Source organism: Henckelia pumila, chromosome 3 (assembly GCF_033568475.1).
Source record: "Henckelia pumila isolate YLH828 chromosome 3, ASM3356847v2, whole genome shotgun sequence".
Classification (NCBI taxonomy): domain Eukaryota; kingdom Viridiplantae; phylum Streptophyta; class Magnoliopsida; order Lamiales; family Gesneriaceae; genus Henckelia; species Henckelia pumila.
The window spans coordinates 195,536,861-195,551,853 of record NC_133122.1 but is presented as its reverse complement, the minus strand read 5'-3'; the positions used below and the strand labels follow the sequence as shown (position 1 = coordinate 195,551,853).

Sequence of the window (14,993 nt, the reverse complement as noted above, 5' to 3'; positions counted from 1 at the left end):
TTAATTTCTGTAAGAAAACAATTTTTTCTTACTAACTATATATTAAGCCACAACCTTACACCAAACTACAATTACCCTCGTAACTTTTTATAAAAAACATTTAAATTTTTAAAAAAATCAGAAAGAATTATTTTAATTAACAAGAGTACAATCACGCAACACATTAGCTGTAGAGAGGCACTAGTATAAATTAATTCAATTTCTACTTAAATTCAAAATCCGATCATAATAATCTTGTTAATTTTGAGATGAGATTTGAAGTTCGATATGAAGAATGAATAAAAGAATTAGAATGAGTGGACCGTTTTGACCTGCGAGTCAAAATGGCATTCTTGAGCTAGCTGTGACATTGAAAGCAAACCCAAAATTCTTTTGCATTAAACCAAATCCACTCATTTTTTATATAATCCAAACCAAAACCAAACCATTCTTCTCTGTCTCTCACTGCAAATTTATGATTTCACAATGGTTTCTGTACAAGATTCCAACTCTCACTCCAACCCCAACATCTCCTCTCGCTACCCACAAACGCGGCCTTACTACTACTACACGCCGCCGCCGTCGTCCTCTGTCAAGCTGAACCGTTCCATGGGCCGTTCTATGCGGACAATCCGTTCTACTATCTTCCAAGATGACGACGTGGGATCCAGGAATGTGTCGGAGATTCTTACTGACTCGGTTATCGACCTCCGGCTCGGAGAACTCGCTCAGAAATCTTCTGCTACTTCCAAGAGTCCTTCCTCCTCGGATATCGATGAGATTTTGGATGTTTCGCACGCGTTCAGTGATTTTTCTGCTTGTTCCAGCGACATTTCCGGGGAGCTACAGCGCTTGGCTACTCTTCCCGACCCGGGTCCTGACCCGGACATGGATTTCAAACCTGAATCCGAACCTTGTTCTGGGTTCTTACAGAGAGATACTTTTTCCACGGAGATTATCGATAGTATCTCACCTGAAGACCTGCAGCCCACCGTGAAATTGTGCGTTGATGGTTTGCAATCTTCATCAGTTGCCGTGAAGAGATCTGCTGCTGCCAAATTGCGAATGTTGGCGAAAAATCGGGCCGACAACCGGGTCTTGATCGGTGATTCCGGGGCAGTACCCGCTTTAATCCCCCTCCTCCGCTGCTCCGACCCCATGACCCAAGAACACGCCGTCACCGCTCTTCTGAACCTCTCCCTTCACGAATCCAACAAAACATTGATCACAAAAGCAGGCGCGGTGAAATCTTTAATCTATGTCTTGAAAACAGGTACCGAAATTTCCAAGCAGAACGCAGCTTGCGCTCTGTTGAGCCTGTCTTTAATAGATGAGAATAAACTCTCGATTGGAGCTTGCGGTGCGATACCCCCATTGGTGGCACTTCTGATAAACGGTTCAAATCGTGGCAAAAAGGACGCCCTCACCACTCTTTACAAGCTCTGTTCTGTGAAATTGAATAAAGAAAGAACAGTAAGTGCCGGGGCAGTGACCCCGTTGTTGAGTCTTGTGACTGAACAGGGAACTGGGCTGGCGGAGAAGGCCATGGTGGTGTTGAGTAGCTTGTCGGGGATCGAAATAGGCCGTGAAGCCATTGTCGAAGAAGGTGGGATCCCAGCTTTGGTGGAAGCCATTGAAGACAGCAGTGAAAAGGGGAAGGAATTCGCGGTGTTAACTTTGTTGCAGTTGTGTGTTGAGAGTGTTAGAAACAGGGGATTTCTTGTCCGAGAGGGAGGGATACCGCCGCTGGTTGCCTTGTCTCAGATCGGGACGGCCAAAGCTAAACATAAGGTTGATTTTTTTTTTCTTGGTGCCAGTTTATGTTTTCAATTAGCTGCAACATGAACAAGATTAGATTTTTTGTGTGTGTGTTTTTAGACCATTGATAAAGAATCTTGGATTGATTGATGTTTGCTTTTCTTGGATTTCAAATTTTGATGAAAACTGGTTTCTATTCAGTTAGCATGTGGCTCATAAGCTAAGTAATTAATGTCTGTAAATAATCAGCCATCATTGAATCAACATTTATCCATCCTATTTGACTAGCTTTGATGCGTGAGGGGGATTGATTAACCTATGAAGTTGGTCCTGCAAAGTTGTCTTAATTATTAGGTAAACTGTTAAGATGGACATATATCTCTCAAGTGGCATCTGTTTCTTAATGATGACGATGACAACTAAAGTTTACTAAAGTAAGCACCACAAGTTAACACCAAATTTCTAATTATGTCATAATCTCTTGGTCCAGATGTAGGGTCAGGTCCTAATCTATTATTCAATGCTGTTCTTACTTTCTTTGTTGGTATTAATTAGGTAGATATGGGAAGTGTTTATGTTATCCGTTATTGTCTTTCCTCTTGCGTGATCCAGCCCGGATAACAACGGCTGTGGGGTTGCTTTCGTGTTCTTGATTCGGTTTCTTGTTCTGTAAATGAAATGTATGTACCCAATGTTTTGATTGAATGGGAGTTGTGTTATCTTCACTTTTTGCAGGCTGAAACACTTCTTGGGTACTTGAGAGAATCAAGACACGAAGCTTCTGCCTCAAGTCCATAATGGAGGAGGCTTTTTAGATGGTCAAATTCATTGATCAATGCTTTATATTGTAATGTATTATATTATATGAAATTGTGCCTAAGAAGTTAATGGTGTGCTGTTGGCTGTATATAGTTTAGTGTGTTGACGGGATGGAAAGGGTGGTCGAGTCTTTTTGAAGGTTTGCAAGAAAACAACCAAAAATGGTGAAAATTGAGAAGCCGGTGACAAGAAGAAGATGACATAACCTTTAATTTTTGGGGATTTTTAATGGCCCTTGTTCTTTAGTATTATTATTATAATAATAATAATTATTATTATTATTTTACTGATGACTGGTGCAGTTTGTTTTTAGCTTTGGTTGGGGCTGTCATCCTTGGTTTTGTTGGGTGATTCCTAGTTCTTTGGAAGGTTTTGCTAATTTTCTGAACTAGTCCTCTACTTGAAAGTCAAGTATGGTTGAGTTTGGTTTGTAATGATAATATTATTATATTTTTACATTATTTAGATTGAAACTCGGTGAAATTTCTCTTGTTGAGAGAGGTTTATGTATGGTGTGCAAACACATAAGATTTTATGAATAGTTGTGAAATGAAAAGTAAGATTCAAGAAAGCCTGTCAAATTGATAAACTAGCCATTTGCATAGATAGAATCCAATACTTGTTCTGGGTCCTTTTCTCATGACTCGGATTCCTTTTTCTTTTTCGCTTTTCATGATTATTGGTGCAACAAAAATACAGTTAAGAGCAGAAAGAATTCCATTCCCATGGCAATGTTAGTGGTGCATTAAATGTTTTGATGAAATGAAAACTTGGCACATGAAATTTGTAAGATGAGAAAAGAGACCCCATCATTTTGTCCATTTGAACCTACCCAAGGTAAAATTTGTTCCCACGTGAACGATGAATATAAAACATATATAACAAACGACTCCTTAGTTGGCATGCAATTTCTTTTCAATTATGATAGTATTCACCTGAATTGGTCAGCGTCGGTGTCTCATCCTTTGACCCTCCACTAATTTCTAACCATTCTTACACTTTCAAAAGTCTCGAGCTAACAACCATATGGTTCCACGTTTATTACGATTGATTCATACTTTGTTACGATTGAGTTTTCGAATAAGTAACTTTAATATTAATTTTAGGATATTAAAATGTATTTTGGTTTCACAAAGTTTTTATGAAAAAGTTTCAAGATGTCAATTTTGTTAGAGAGATTTTCTATTATACAGTTTGTACTTGAACTATAAAAAACATTACTTTTTGTGTTAAAAGTGTTACTTTTATTTTTAAAATATGAATCGAATCGACATATCTCACCGTTTCTTAGGAGATTGGTGATATATATAAACAGTAGGGGTTAAAAATTTAAAGAAAGAGAGATTTGGATATGAACTCCTTTAAAAGGTCGTTCCTAAAAATTAAAAGTAAGTATTTTGTGAGACGATCTCACGGATATATATACATGACATGGGTTGACTCGAGTCATATCTACAATGAAAAATAATATTTTAACCTAAAAAAAAAAATTTTAATAGATCAAATCAAATAAGATGTAAGTCTCACAAAAACTGATTTTTAATACCGTCTCATATGAATTTTGTGAAAAAATAAATTAGGTTGTGGAACTTTGAATGTGTTGATGCAATGGGCCTACCAACAACATGCATGAACAACTCCTCTTCATGATAAAGCCGGTCACCCCACCCCAACCAGCAACCAACCCCACCAAATATTTACGTCTTTTGGTAAATATCAATACTTCCTAGCTTTCTTTCTTTATCCATATTATTATATTATAATAATTGTATATTTTTTTGAATCATATTATAATTGTATATTAGTTGTCACATATAAGTAAAATTATTTTTGCCATGGACTCTACGGTGGTGTTCCGCGTTCTTTTAAGTTTTATTTTTCCTTGATATTATATTAAAAATTATGATTAGTCGTGGGACATATCTATTATTTTTAAAGCTTGTGTCAATTATGTGATTATATTATATATTTTAATATGTTTAAATAGTAAGATAACATTTAATTGAAAATAATTATTTATTAGTTTTTTTTCTAGAAAAAAGGATAATGTAATGAAATATAGTTTAATTTTCAGTGGTGGAAAATATTTCCCAAAACAAACTTTTTTTCTTCTTGCTCTTGCTCTTGCTCTGAAAGAAAAGTGTCGGCAAATTTATCCTACTACTATCTGTTACTGTTAGTAAATCAAAGCCTGGGATGTCCTATATGTTCATTTCACAGTCACCCATATATCTTGTATTTGGATAAAAAAATTTCAAACATATTTCCGTTATACACAGAAGTATAATCATAAACTTTAAATCTAATGTTTATATGATATTTTGTATTAATTATGATATATTTCATTGTCACAATAGTGGTATCAATTATCATTTACATTCTAATTAATATTACTAATTACTAATATATAAATAAATAAAATGCGGATTAATATTTAATCTATTATTTCATCATAAATAATAAAACTATAATCGAAATATATCAATCCAAACACGACCTAAATAAATATTCTAATCGAAAATCCTATTTGACCAGACAATCACCCAATAATTCCAAGTGAAAGAAGCTTGATTTTTTAAAAAAAAAAAAAAAAAACACAAGAAACCTAAAAAATCTAACTAATTATCCTTATCCATCAGTACTAATTAATGTATAACAGAAACAACTGAAAACAAAAGGCTAGGCCAAGAAAATAAAGCAAGCGGGCCGGGGGGGTTTCACTTGGAACCATCGGCTTCCTCCGAAGCGCCGCCGCACAACTTGGGTTTGAATCCCTTCTCCAGCATCTTCTCCACCTCCTCGAACTGCATTCCCTTCGTCTCCGGCACTAGGAAAAAGATGGCCACGAGTCCGATGAACGAAAATCCTGCGAACAACAGAAATGTGCCCGAAGAACCCAATTCTTTGGTTAAAGTCAAGAATGTCTCGCTCACTATCAGGTTCGAAACCCAGTTCGATACAGCTGCGATCCCTCCGCCAATGCCTCTGTATGCTAGCGGATATATCTCCGAGTTCACGATCCAAGGCGCCGTCCCCATGCCTGGCGAATACGATATTATGTATAGTCCAAGAAGTAGAACCGCAAAGATCCCGAACTTGCTCGGACACCCTTCTGTATACCACGTGCGACGTTCTCCGCGACACATTGATTCTACGGGACTAGTTGCAGCCAAGCATGCTCCGGGGTGATACTAAAACAATGTGACATAAAACCATGTTAGATTTGATATATATATATATATAGTTCGATATCATGTAACATAAGAATGTAAGGATATATATAATCTTACTTTGTTGTCTCCATTGGCGCAAAAGCCGCAATGGGAGGCTGCTTTCAGGCATGACATACAGTTCCAGGAAGATGGCTGTGTGGCTTGCAAGAAACTGGAACACGTCGAGTTTGTGCCAAAGTGGGTCGATTCGAAAGTGCTGATTCGTGGTGAGTGTTCCGAGGCTTCGTAAAACAGGACAGATAACGTGACAAGGCAGATTATGATCCCAAACATAGATATGATCATCAATCTGCGTCTCCCGAATCTGTCGACGAAAGCCATGCTAACGATTGAGCCGATGGCGTTCAGGCCTGAGGTGATGAGGGACAGTGCTAAAGCTGTCTTGTTAGAAGCAAATCCTGCTAGCTGAACAATTGTGGGACTGTAGTACATGACGGTGTTTATGCCGACGAATTGTTGCGCGACTTGAACGGTTATTCCCGCGTATAGGCCTCTTCTTACAACGTCGTTTCGCCAGACGTTTTTGAGTTTGGAAAGTATGCCCTTTCCGATCACCTCTTCCTCGGCCTTTTCGGCTTCAATGGAAGATTGCAGGGCGTTGGTTTCGTCTTCAACTTCGTGGGGAGGGTAGATTTTCTCCAAAATTGCCCTGGCTTCTTTAACTTTGCCCTGCTCAAGGTTTGTGAGAGAGTTTCATCAAATGTTTGAGATCAAATTTCCCTCCATAAGAGTAAATATCAATAAAACAGTGCAAGAAAGGGGCTTAGGATAATAGGATGTATGATGTTTCTACCTGCCTATATAACCATCTAGGCGACTCAGGAAGCGACATCATCAAGATGATCTGAACAACGGCTGGGACTCCAGCTACCCCGAGCATCCAACGCCACGTTCCATGCGTCTGAAAACACATTCACAGTGAGTGTAAAGATAGATGCAAACAACAAATTGAAGCATAAACCTTCTGAAAAATAAACTACCTACATTTGTGAATGCCAAGTTGATGAGATAAGCCAAGAATTGTCCTCCTGTGATCAGCAGACCGTTTGTGCTAACCAAGGCTCCCCTGATCCGAGCAGGGGATGCCTCGGAAATATAAAGAGGTGCGGTCATGGATGCCATCCCTACTCCTAAACCGACCAATATTCTTCCTATGATTATCATCCAAGGGCCTACAGCCGCAGCCATGATGATCGCACCGATGAGAAACAGGAAATCAGCCAAAAGAATGGATTTCTTTCGACCATACTTGTCGTTAATCATCCCACCGAAAGCAGCACCGAAGATAGCTCCTGCTACTGCCGTGCTCACGATCGTTTCCTTAACATCGATGAACCAAAACTAATCATTACCACAAACGAAATATGGTATGAATCCGAAGCCAAGACGAGGGGAGGAGGAGAAGGAGTTACCTGCAGCCATGTCTGGCTCTTGACAGATGGATACTCGTCTCGAATGTAGAGCAGGGCACCAGAAATAACACCTAGTGATCGTGCAACAACAAATTCAATCATCTTATAAATCATTGACAGTAGAAAATATTGCGCGAAAAAGTACGTAAAGCAAAAGGCAGCGCTTGCATACCGGTGTCGTAACCAAACAGAAGCCCTCCTATGCCCGCCGAGAAGGCGAGGCGCATGATGTAAGGAGTCTTCCAAGTCGTGCGCCAGCATTCTGTGAATTCTGTTTTATCCGGTTTAGTAACTCCCCCCTCCATTAGATTTCGAGCTTCAAGTTAACCTTAACACAGTTTTCCAAGATCAACCAAAATTCTATGCCTGAAAAGAATAGACAATGCAGATGAGTACTCTTATCTGCCAAAAATACATTCAACTCTCTTAATCTGGGGAAGTTCTTAATGTTTTTTGCCAACAAATTAATCAAACATCGAGTGCAGAAAAATCCCAGAAAGAATTTACAAAGAAAACAAAGAATTATACTATAAAATCCGGCATAGATTTAAGCAGCATAATCAAAGTGTACTCCCTAGCTATATCGTAGCGAAAACATCAAGGAAATTAAGATTCAAGAACAGAAAACCAACGAAACTAAGAACATGGTGGATTGGCCTAAAAAGTTTGGTGTTTCGTTCATGAATTCCTTCGGAATTAATCAAGTTTTGAGGATTCGAATACATACAAATACAAACAGCACAAATAAGCGAAACCGAAATCAAGAAAAACTATGAACTTCACCTTCTTTTGCATGCAAAATTTGTAGGAGTTTGTGTTCAAAAAATATAATTGAATATATTTCTCAGATATGCGATCGATCGAGGTGTTTATATAGAGAACGAAATCGATTGGAAAACAGACTACTTTGGACTGTTTTGTAGATTCCTATGTGAACTCTGAATACTTTGACGTAAGAGTAAGAGGGGTGGCATATTGTGTTAGAATTGTAATGAATAAAATCTATATTAATTAATTTTTATTATAATTCTACAAAATTATTTGAGATACACAATAATAAATAGATAATTTGATTATTATAAAACCAAATTGATAATAAAAAACGATTGATTATAACAGAATGATATGGGTAGGGAAATATATATAATATAAATGAAAAAAAGACCAAACAAATTGCTGTGTGAAATCTTGAAGATAAGGGAGAAAATTGATTTTGCGCGCACGTTCGTTAAAGATTGCATGATTCTATTTATACACATTATCCATTCAAGATTAAGATTTTGCTGAAAATAAGTGGCATCTTGTTGTGAATTTCAAGGAGATTTTGATTTTTTTGAAGTATTGAGTTGACCATATCCAAATTCAATAAATGCAATGTTACATGTAATCAATGCAAAATTTTCAATTATATTAGTGTTCCTATATGGTAAAAATATATAACTATTTTTTTTTAATGTATAACTAAAAATAATAATTTTGTATTTTCAAATTAAAATAAGAATAAAATAGGATGTTTGTATATAAACTTCGTTCTTCTAATGTTTTTAAAACTAAGTGGAAACGCAAGCATTCGTATATATTTTAAATGAATTAATGAAGTCATACCTGATTTAAGTCACACGACGCGTTTATATAATATCAAACACACTCTTATTTTTAAAAAAAAATTGTTATCATCGCAAATTTACTAGCAGATAAAACAACCACAATCTTATCCAAATCCTTTTTTTTTTAAATAATTGAAATGAACATATCTTTTATCATCCAAAATATACAAAACACCATAAACTTTGACAATTTTTTTTTTCCCAAATCCATAGAGTTTTAAATACAATTTTTGACATAACAATAAGTGAAACCAAATTTGAGTAACTCTTTCGTGAGACGATCTCACGAATCTTTATCAATGAGACGGTCAATCGTGTTCAAATTTACAATAAAAAATATTATTTTTTTTCATTAGTCAGGTCAAAAAGAAAATTTGTTTCACAAATTTGATATGTAAAACCATCTCACATGCATTTTTAACTTCTTGATAACGATTGTGTGTTTTTGCAATTTTAGTTTTCTATACCATCAATTTTAATTATTTATCATCGGGAATGTTGACGTAAAATTACATGATTCAATAACACATAATAAAAAAAACATTAAAATTATAAAAATTGACGTTTGACAATATAAAATACCAAAATTGTAACAGGTAAAATATAATATATATAGAAATATTTTGGGGAAAAAAATATAATTGACACAAACCACGGGAGATCACAACAAACAAGTCAGCGGGTTACCGGGCTGTTCCAAATTCCATGATGAAATTCAAATTCTAAGTTATAAACAAACAAAACTATTTAAATTTTATATATACGAATGATCGTTCTTTAAAAAAAAACATTTAATTACATATCTCATTCAATCATTTGAGGAAACAAATGACGATTGACTAACCAATATCTGATAATAGTCAAATTTGAAGTTTTTGCACTTGCACATCACTACATTGAATAATGTCCAGACCCATGTGGGGGGTCGATTTTAAATTTTATCAAAATAATTTCATTATTATTTTTATATTTGTTGCATTCTGCTATTCATATAATATTTACCACAAACTCTTGAATTATGATAAATATCTTTATTTATTTAATAAATCCTCTATCCCCAAAACACATTGATTTGGTATAGCATATAAATATCTAATAATTAAATTAACCTTATGTAATAAGATTTACATATTTTTAATACCAATACATATATTTTTGTGCATAAATTACTCAAATGGGTTGTATATATAAAATAATAGCTATAATATATATTTCTCGTATTTGATATTGTTATGTATTTGAGATAATTAAATTGACTCGATTATTGTTCAAATAACATAAATGTATTGAACCGAATAAAGTGATGCTTAAAAAACAATTATCGATCAAATGGATGAGAATTGAAATGAATCAATGATTGTTCATCTTTCATAATTTTCCTTTCTTTTTTTTTTTTTTGAAAAAAAAAAGAAATATTTTTATTCTTTCAAAAACTTTTGTCACGATCGGATTGAAACATAACAATGAGAAAATTCAATAAATCTTTTTATGTCACTTTTTCTAAAGTTTTTTTTGGCCAATTATGATCGTGGATGCCTTATCTTGAAGGGTGAAGACCTCTCGGATCCATTTATTTCTAAACTATCAAAAAGATCTAAAAAGTTAATTCTTTTATTGCAATTTTTCTCTGAAAATTGGATATACGGGGGAATAAAGAAAGAAAAAAGCGGGACAAAATCCTCTGCTACACTTGGTGCTACAAATCGTGCTACAATTTGCTAAAAACAACCCCGTTTGCATAAATTATTAAAAATTAAATTCATTAAACAATATGGATGAACAAAATATAATTAATCATTGATAAAATTTTCGATTCACCTATTTTTTTCAATTAAAATAGGCAATAAATTGTGTCTTAAGCACGATAAATGAGTAAAATAATTTATTGATGATTTTTTTAATTGAAAAAATAAGTGAATCGAAAATTTTATCAATGATTAATTATATTTTGTTCATCCATATTGTTTAATGAATTTAATTTTTAATAATTTGTGCTAACAGGATTGTTTTTAGCAAAGTGTAGCACGGTTTGTAGCATCAAGTGTAGCAGAAGATTTCGTCCAGAAAAAGGCATGCATTGACTTGACGCCAAAAAGATTCAAAATGACTTTTAAAAGTAGAGTATCCATGTTGGTTGACGGCGGTCGCCACTATAATATAATATCAAGAACGACGCACAGTACACGTGTTGTTGGTATCACGTAATAAATAACTTCTAAATTTTGTAAAATTTCAGATTGTTTTATTCTTGTTTTTTTAAAAACAAAATTTTCTTCAAATCTATATTAAAATTTTGTTGATGTAAATGCGAGTACTTGAGAACAAATACGAGAGAAGTGAGTTATAAGTGGAGTTTGAGAGTCCATGTTGGGAGTGGGAAATGGAGCGTCGGAGAGGGAGGGAATGTGTATTAAAGCAAAAAAAAAAAAAAAAAAAAAAAAAAAAAAAAAAAAAAAAAAAAAAAAAAAAGGGAAATCACAATTTCACCAAAAACAGTTGATGTATGTTATGCTCAATAAAATAATAATAATAATAATAACAACAACAACAACAAAAAAAAAGTGAAATTAAGGTCTCTCTTTTTTTTTTTTTTTTTTTTTTGGTTTGGGGTGTATGTATGAATGACTTGCTTAATACAGGGCCATGTTCATCACTTTGCGGTTGGCCCATGGACCATAGACCAACTAGTCCTCTTCATAAATTTTTAATTCTTCTGGGCCAAACAAAATTGGGCTATACTATAGTTGACTTCAAAATTCATCTCTAGAAAATTATGTTTGTGTCACCTAAAAACTATTAACAAACCATCTAGCTTAAACTTGAGAAGCTGTGGGGTTTTTATTTTTATAATAAAAAATAAAAACCCGATTTGTCATTTGAGTTCCAATCAAGAAATCGGCACATAAAAGAGAGACGGATGAAGCAAAATGGCCCAAAAGCACCATTTTACATCTCAAAGATAACCATTAGAAAGCAAGATATTGAATGAGGAATTTGACAGAAATTATAATTCTTCAAAAAAAATTTTTTGGCCCCTAGAAAATCTAAAATCGGACATCACAAAATCTTTGTGAAATCATGTATTTTCATGGAGAAAGAAAAGTGGGTCCCGTGGTCCCCCGCACAATAATCAACCATCCATTAATAGGATGGCAGTGTTAGCGTGCAAATTGTACTTGATTGTCACACTCCAACCTGTGATTGCCTCTCCAACATGCATGCATCCATGCCCACCTACTTACCCCATCCCATTTACCATGCTTCCCCGCACTCACGTTACACACAGGTTAATCTTTTCTATCCGACGAATCTGTCGCACGAGGTTTGTCCAGTTCATTTTACTGACGTGCTTCGCATGTTACGTCGTTAACATGATAATACGCATCGAAAGATAGCCAGTGCTAGCTTAGTTTCATAGTCGCTAAAAAAAATTGATTAAACAATAAGTGATCACAGAACAAAAATATCAACGATAAATATGTGTAACTCCGATGTGTCAATGGAAGTGTCGGTCGCTCTCATAGCACATGCAAACATTAATCGTTGCTCCCAAAGATTAGAAAACCCGAAATTTTATGATTATTTGACAATGGTTATATCATGTATATAAGATTGATATATATAATGGAGATAGGATGAGATATTTCCATTGGTAATGTGGAATTGTGGATGATATAAATTAATAGAATCTGGGATCACAGCCTATTCTTTGGGTAGCATCTTTATCTTCGTACCATACCATCGGTAGGCAATAATTATACACACGAAAATATAGGTATCGGGACCCCAACTTTCCATATGGGGATCCGTGCCCGTCTCACATATTTACCCGATATGTTTCTGGGATTTGGCGTTGTGCCTTGTGGTCCTCATATGGAATTAATTTCAAATGAAATTATTATAGTGTCAGGTCACGCTGTTATCGTTAAATTTGAGATGACGGATTTAAAATTCATCGATTTTTTAATTTTTTTTAATTACCTGGATATATGAAGTGATTATCAAATTCATTTCATATCAAGTGATACAATTTTGATGACAATTGATGGAACGATTGCAAATATACTCAGAGCGAACTAATATAACAACTCGTAGACATGCGTCTTACTTGTTTAGTTATTATTTACACATTAATAACATACAAATAGAATGAATTACAAATAATATCTTTATTGTTTGAACCTGATATCAGAGACGAGTCAATGGAGGTCTGCTCAATTCTTTCGAACTTGAACCTATGTGTCATTTAAAATTTATCCAAAAATCAAAACCCTCTTTTCTTTTTTTAAAAACAAAATTATTATTTACTAACATGCCATAAATTTTACACAAATATGTCGAAAACTAGCTATAGATGCACGATATAATCATAAACCAAAAATGCCACTTCCTACATCCTTCTAGTACCATGTCTAACGATAAATTCAAAATTTTATTTAAATTACGTTGTAAAATATTGTTTTTTTTATAGCCAAATATATTAAGATAGAGTTTAAGAGAGCTTTTAAGAAGCACTTCTTCGTCCATGATTCTAAAATTTAGGGTGGATCCGAATATTGGTTTATGTTAATTAGGCTAGCATATATACGGGTGATATAAATTCGGAGTGGTTGAACTTTGCGTGAGGATTTTGCACAAAGAATCGCGATCTTTTGGCGTGAGAATTTGAAGTGGCTGCATTGGTACTCATCCATTGATTCAGCAATCTATTGGAACTAGGAAAGAGTGGCACAAGAGTAGTAGGGGTCGTTTATGTTACATATGGAGTAACATTTTTTTTACATTTTAATATAACACGTTCAATTAATAGACGAAATTCAAAATAAAAACCACGTGAAAGCTCTATCAGATGATGAATTGGACATATAGGGAGTAAACCCCATATATATATCACAGACTCAACCAAATCTATTATCACTTTTTTAAAGTATTTGAATACACTATCTACATATAATTGATTGTTGTAGTAATCTGGAAACCCAAATCTTTTTCTTTCTTTTTTTAAATGTTCACCTAACAAAATATGCACAATAATTAAATAGGGAAAATATTTCTGTGGGAATTCGCATTTAGTCTGGTACTTGTACTCATTTTCTTTTCTACCTCACATGAAATTCGCTAGAAACATTGATTATTAATTTATTGTGAACCGATATTGCTCACTCACTAGATCTAGAAAATTTTATGAAAGAAAAACTTAAAAAAAACTTCTTAAAAGTTATCTCAAATATTATTTTAATTTATACGAGGATAAACTCTATTTTGGATTATGTTTAAGCTTCCTATTAAATTTAACAAATTAAAATCAATAGTTATTTATTTATTTGGACCGAGTATCCTCAGACCTCAAATGTAGTTTTTTTTAAAATGTTGGGTTCGTGACTCCAACTCCTAACCATTAATTTTGGTTCGGTGTCTTATTCTTTTTCAGATTCTTGATTTTTTTTATAAAAAAAATTGTTACAGTTTAGTACCCCACTTGTTAATAATTAAATACATGTCTTGTAATTTTTGTTTTTTTTTTTTAAAAAAAAATATAGTACCTGATGGAGTGTTGACCACATGAAATTTATCACACCACTTTTAATCCCATGTTTTTTTTTCCCATTCAATGGTAAGTGCGATTCATGTAGTGAAAGCCCGACCTTGTTCATATTCGATGTGTGATAACATGGTTTGTTTACAATTCATTGATCTAAAAGTTATTGGTTAGGTAAGTCTCTTTCGATTTGTGAAACGATCTCATATATAATATCATATCTGTGAGACTATAAAAAATAATGATTTTACCATGAAGTATTATAAGCTTCTATTTCGAGAAGTCAGCCTCCAGCAATAACATTATGAAATCTTCCATTTGGGCCACAATAATTAATTAAATGTAAATAAAAATAAAAATATAAAAAAATTTATCAATATGTACGTATGTGGAGCTGTCAAACGGGTCAACCCATGGCGGGGCAGGCCGACCCATCATCCTGGCGGGCTGAAAATCTTCAACTCAATCCAACTCAAGATGGGTTGCGGGTTAGGCAGGCCTGCCCACGGGTTGGCTTATGACAAATAAAAAGAAATAAAAAATATTATAATTAATTATAAATATCATTTCATAAATAAATATTAATAGAAACATATTAATAAAAATTTTAATTATTGATTTCATGTGTGTAAATTTTATATAAAGT

General features: G+C 34.1%; 2 protein-coding genes across 2 annotated transcripts; one reads left to right on the top strand and one right to left on the bottom strand.

The window, feature by feature from the left end:
- The first annotated feature begins 324 nt into the window (after window positions 1-324).
- Window positions 325-3,021, top strand: LOC140890420 (uncharacterized). Its single transcript, XM_073298187.1, has 2 exons — window positions 325-1,770; window positions 2,473-3,021. The coding sequence occupies exons 1-2, from the start codon at window positions 466-468 to the stop codon at window positions 2,533-2,535; spliced, it is 1,368 nt and encodes a 455-aa protein (XP_073154288.1). The 5' UTR covers window positions 325-465; the 3' UTR covers window positions 2,536-3,021.
- A 2,117-nt stretch (window positions 3,022-5,138) lies between these two features.
- LOC140887551 (inositol transporter 4-like) lies at window positions 5,139-8,181 on the bottom strand. Its single transcript, XM_073294861.1, has 7 exons — window positions 7,985-8,181; window positions 7,374-7,567; window positions 7,202-7,272; window positions 6,774-7,109; window positions 6,583-6,690; window positions 5,847-6,458; window positions 5,139-5,747 (listed from the first exon to the last, which is right to left on the bottom strand). The coding sequence occupies exons 2-7, from the start codon at window positions 7,504-7,506 to the stop codon at window positions 5,274-5,276; spliced, it is 1,734 nt and encodes a 577-aa protein (XP_073150962.1). The 5' UTR covers window positions 7,507-7,567; window positions 7,985-8,181; the 3' UTR covers window positions 5,139-5,273.
- Between the last annotated feature and the right edge of the window lie 6,812 nt (window positions 8,182-14,993).

Excerpts from the sequence above, each read along its gene's own strand:
- LOC140890420 (XM_073298187.1), top strand. The coding sequence starts at position 466 with ATGGTTTCTGTACAAGATTCCAACTCTCACTCCAACCCCAACATCTCC. Across the intron at positions 1,771-2,472 it reads CGGCCAAAGCTAAACATAAG|GCTGAAACACTTCTTGGGTA; the intron begins GTTGATTTTTTT and ends CACTTTTTGCAG.
- LOC140887551 (XM_073294861.1), bottom strand. The coding sequence starts at position 7,506 with ATGGAGGGGGGAGTTACTAAACCGGATAAAACAGAATTCACAGAATGC. Across the intron at positions 7,273-7,373 it reads TCTGTTTGGTTACGACACCG|GTGTTATTTCTGGTGCCCTG; the intron begins GTATGCAAGCGC and ends CACGATCACTAG. Across the intron at positions 6,459-6,582 it reads CTAGATGGTTATATAGGCAG|GGCAAAGTTAAAGAAGCCAG; the intron begins GTAGAAACATCA and ends AACCTTGAGCAG.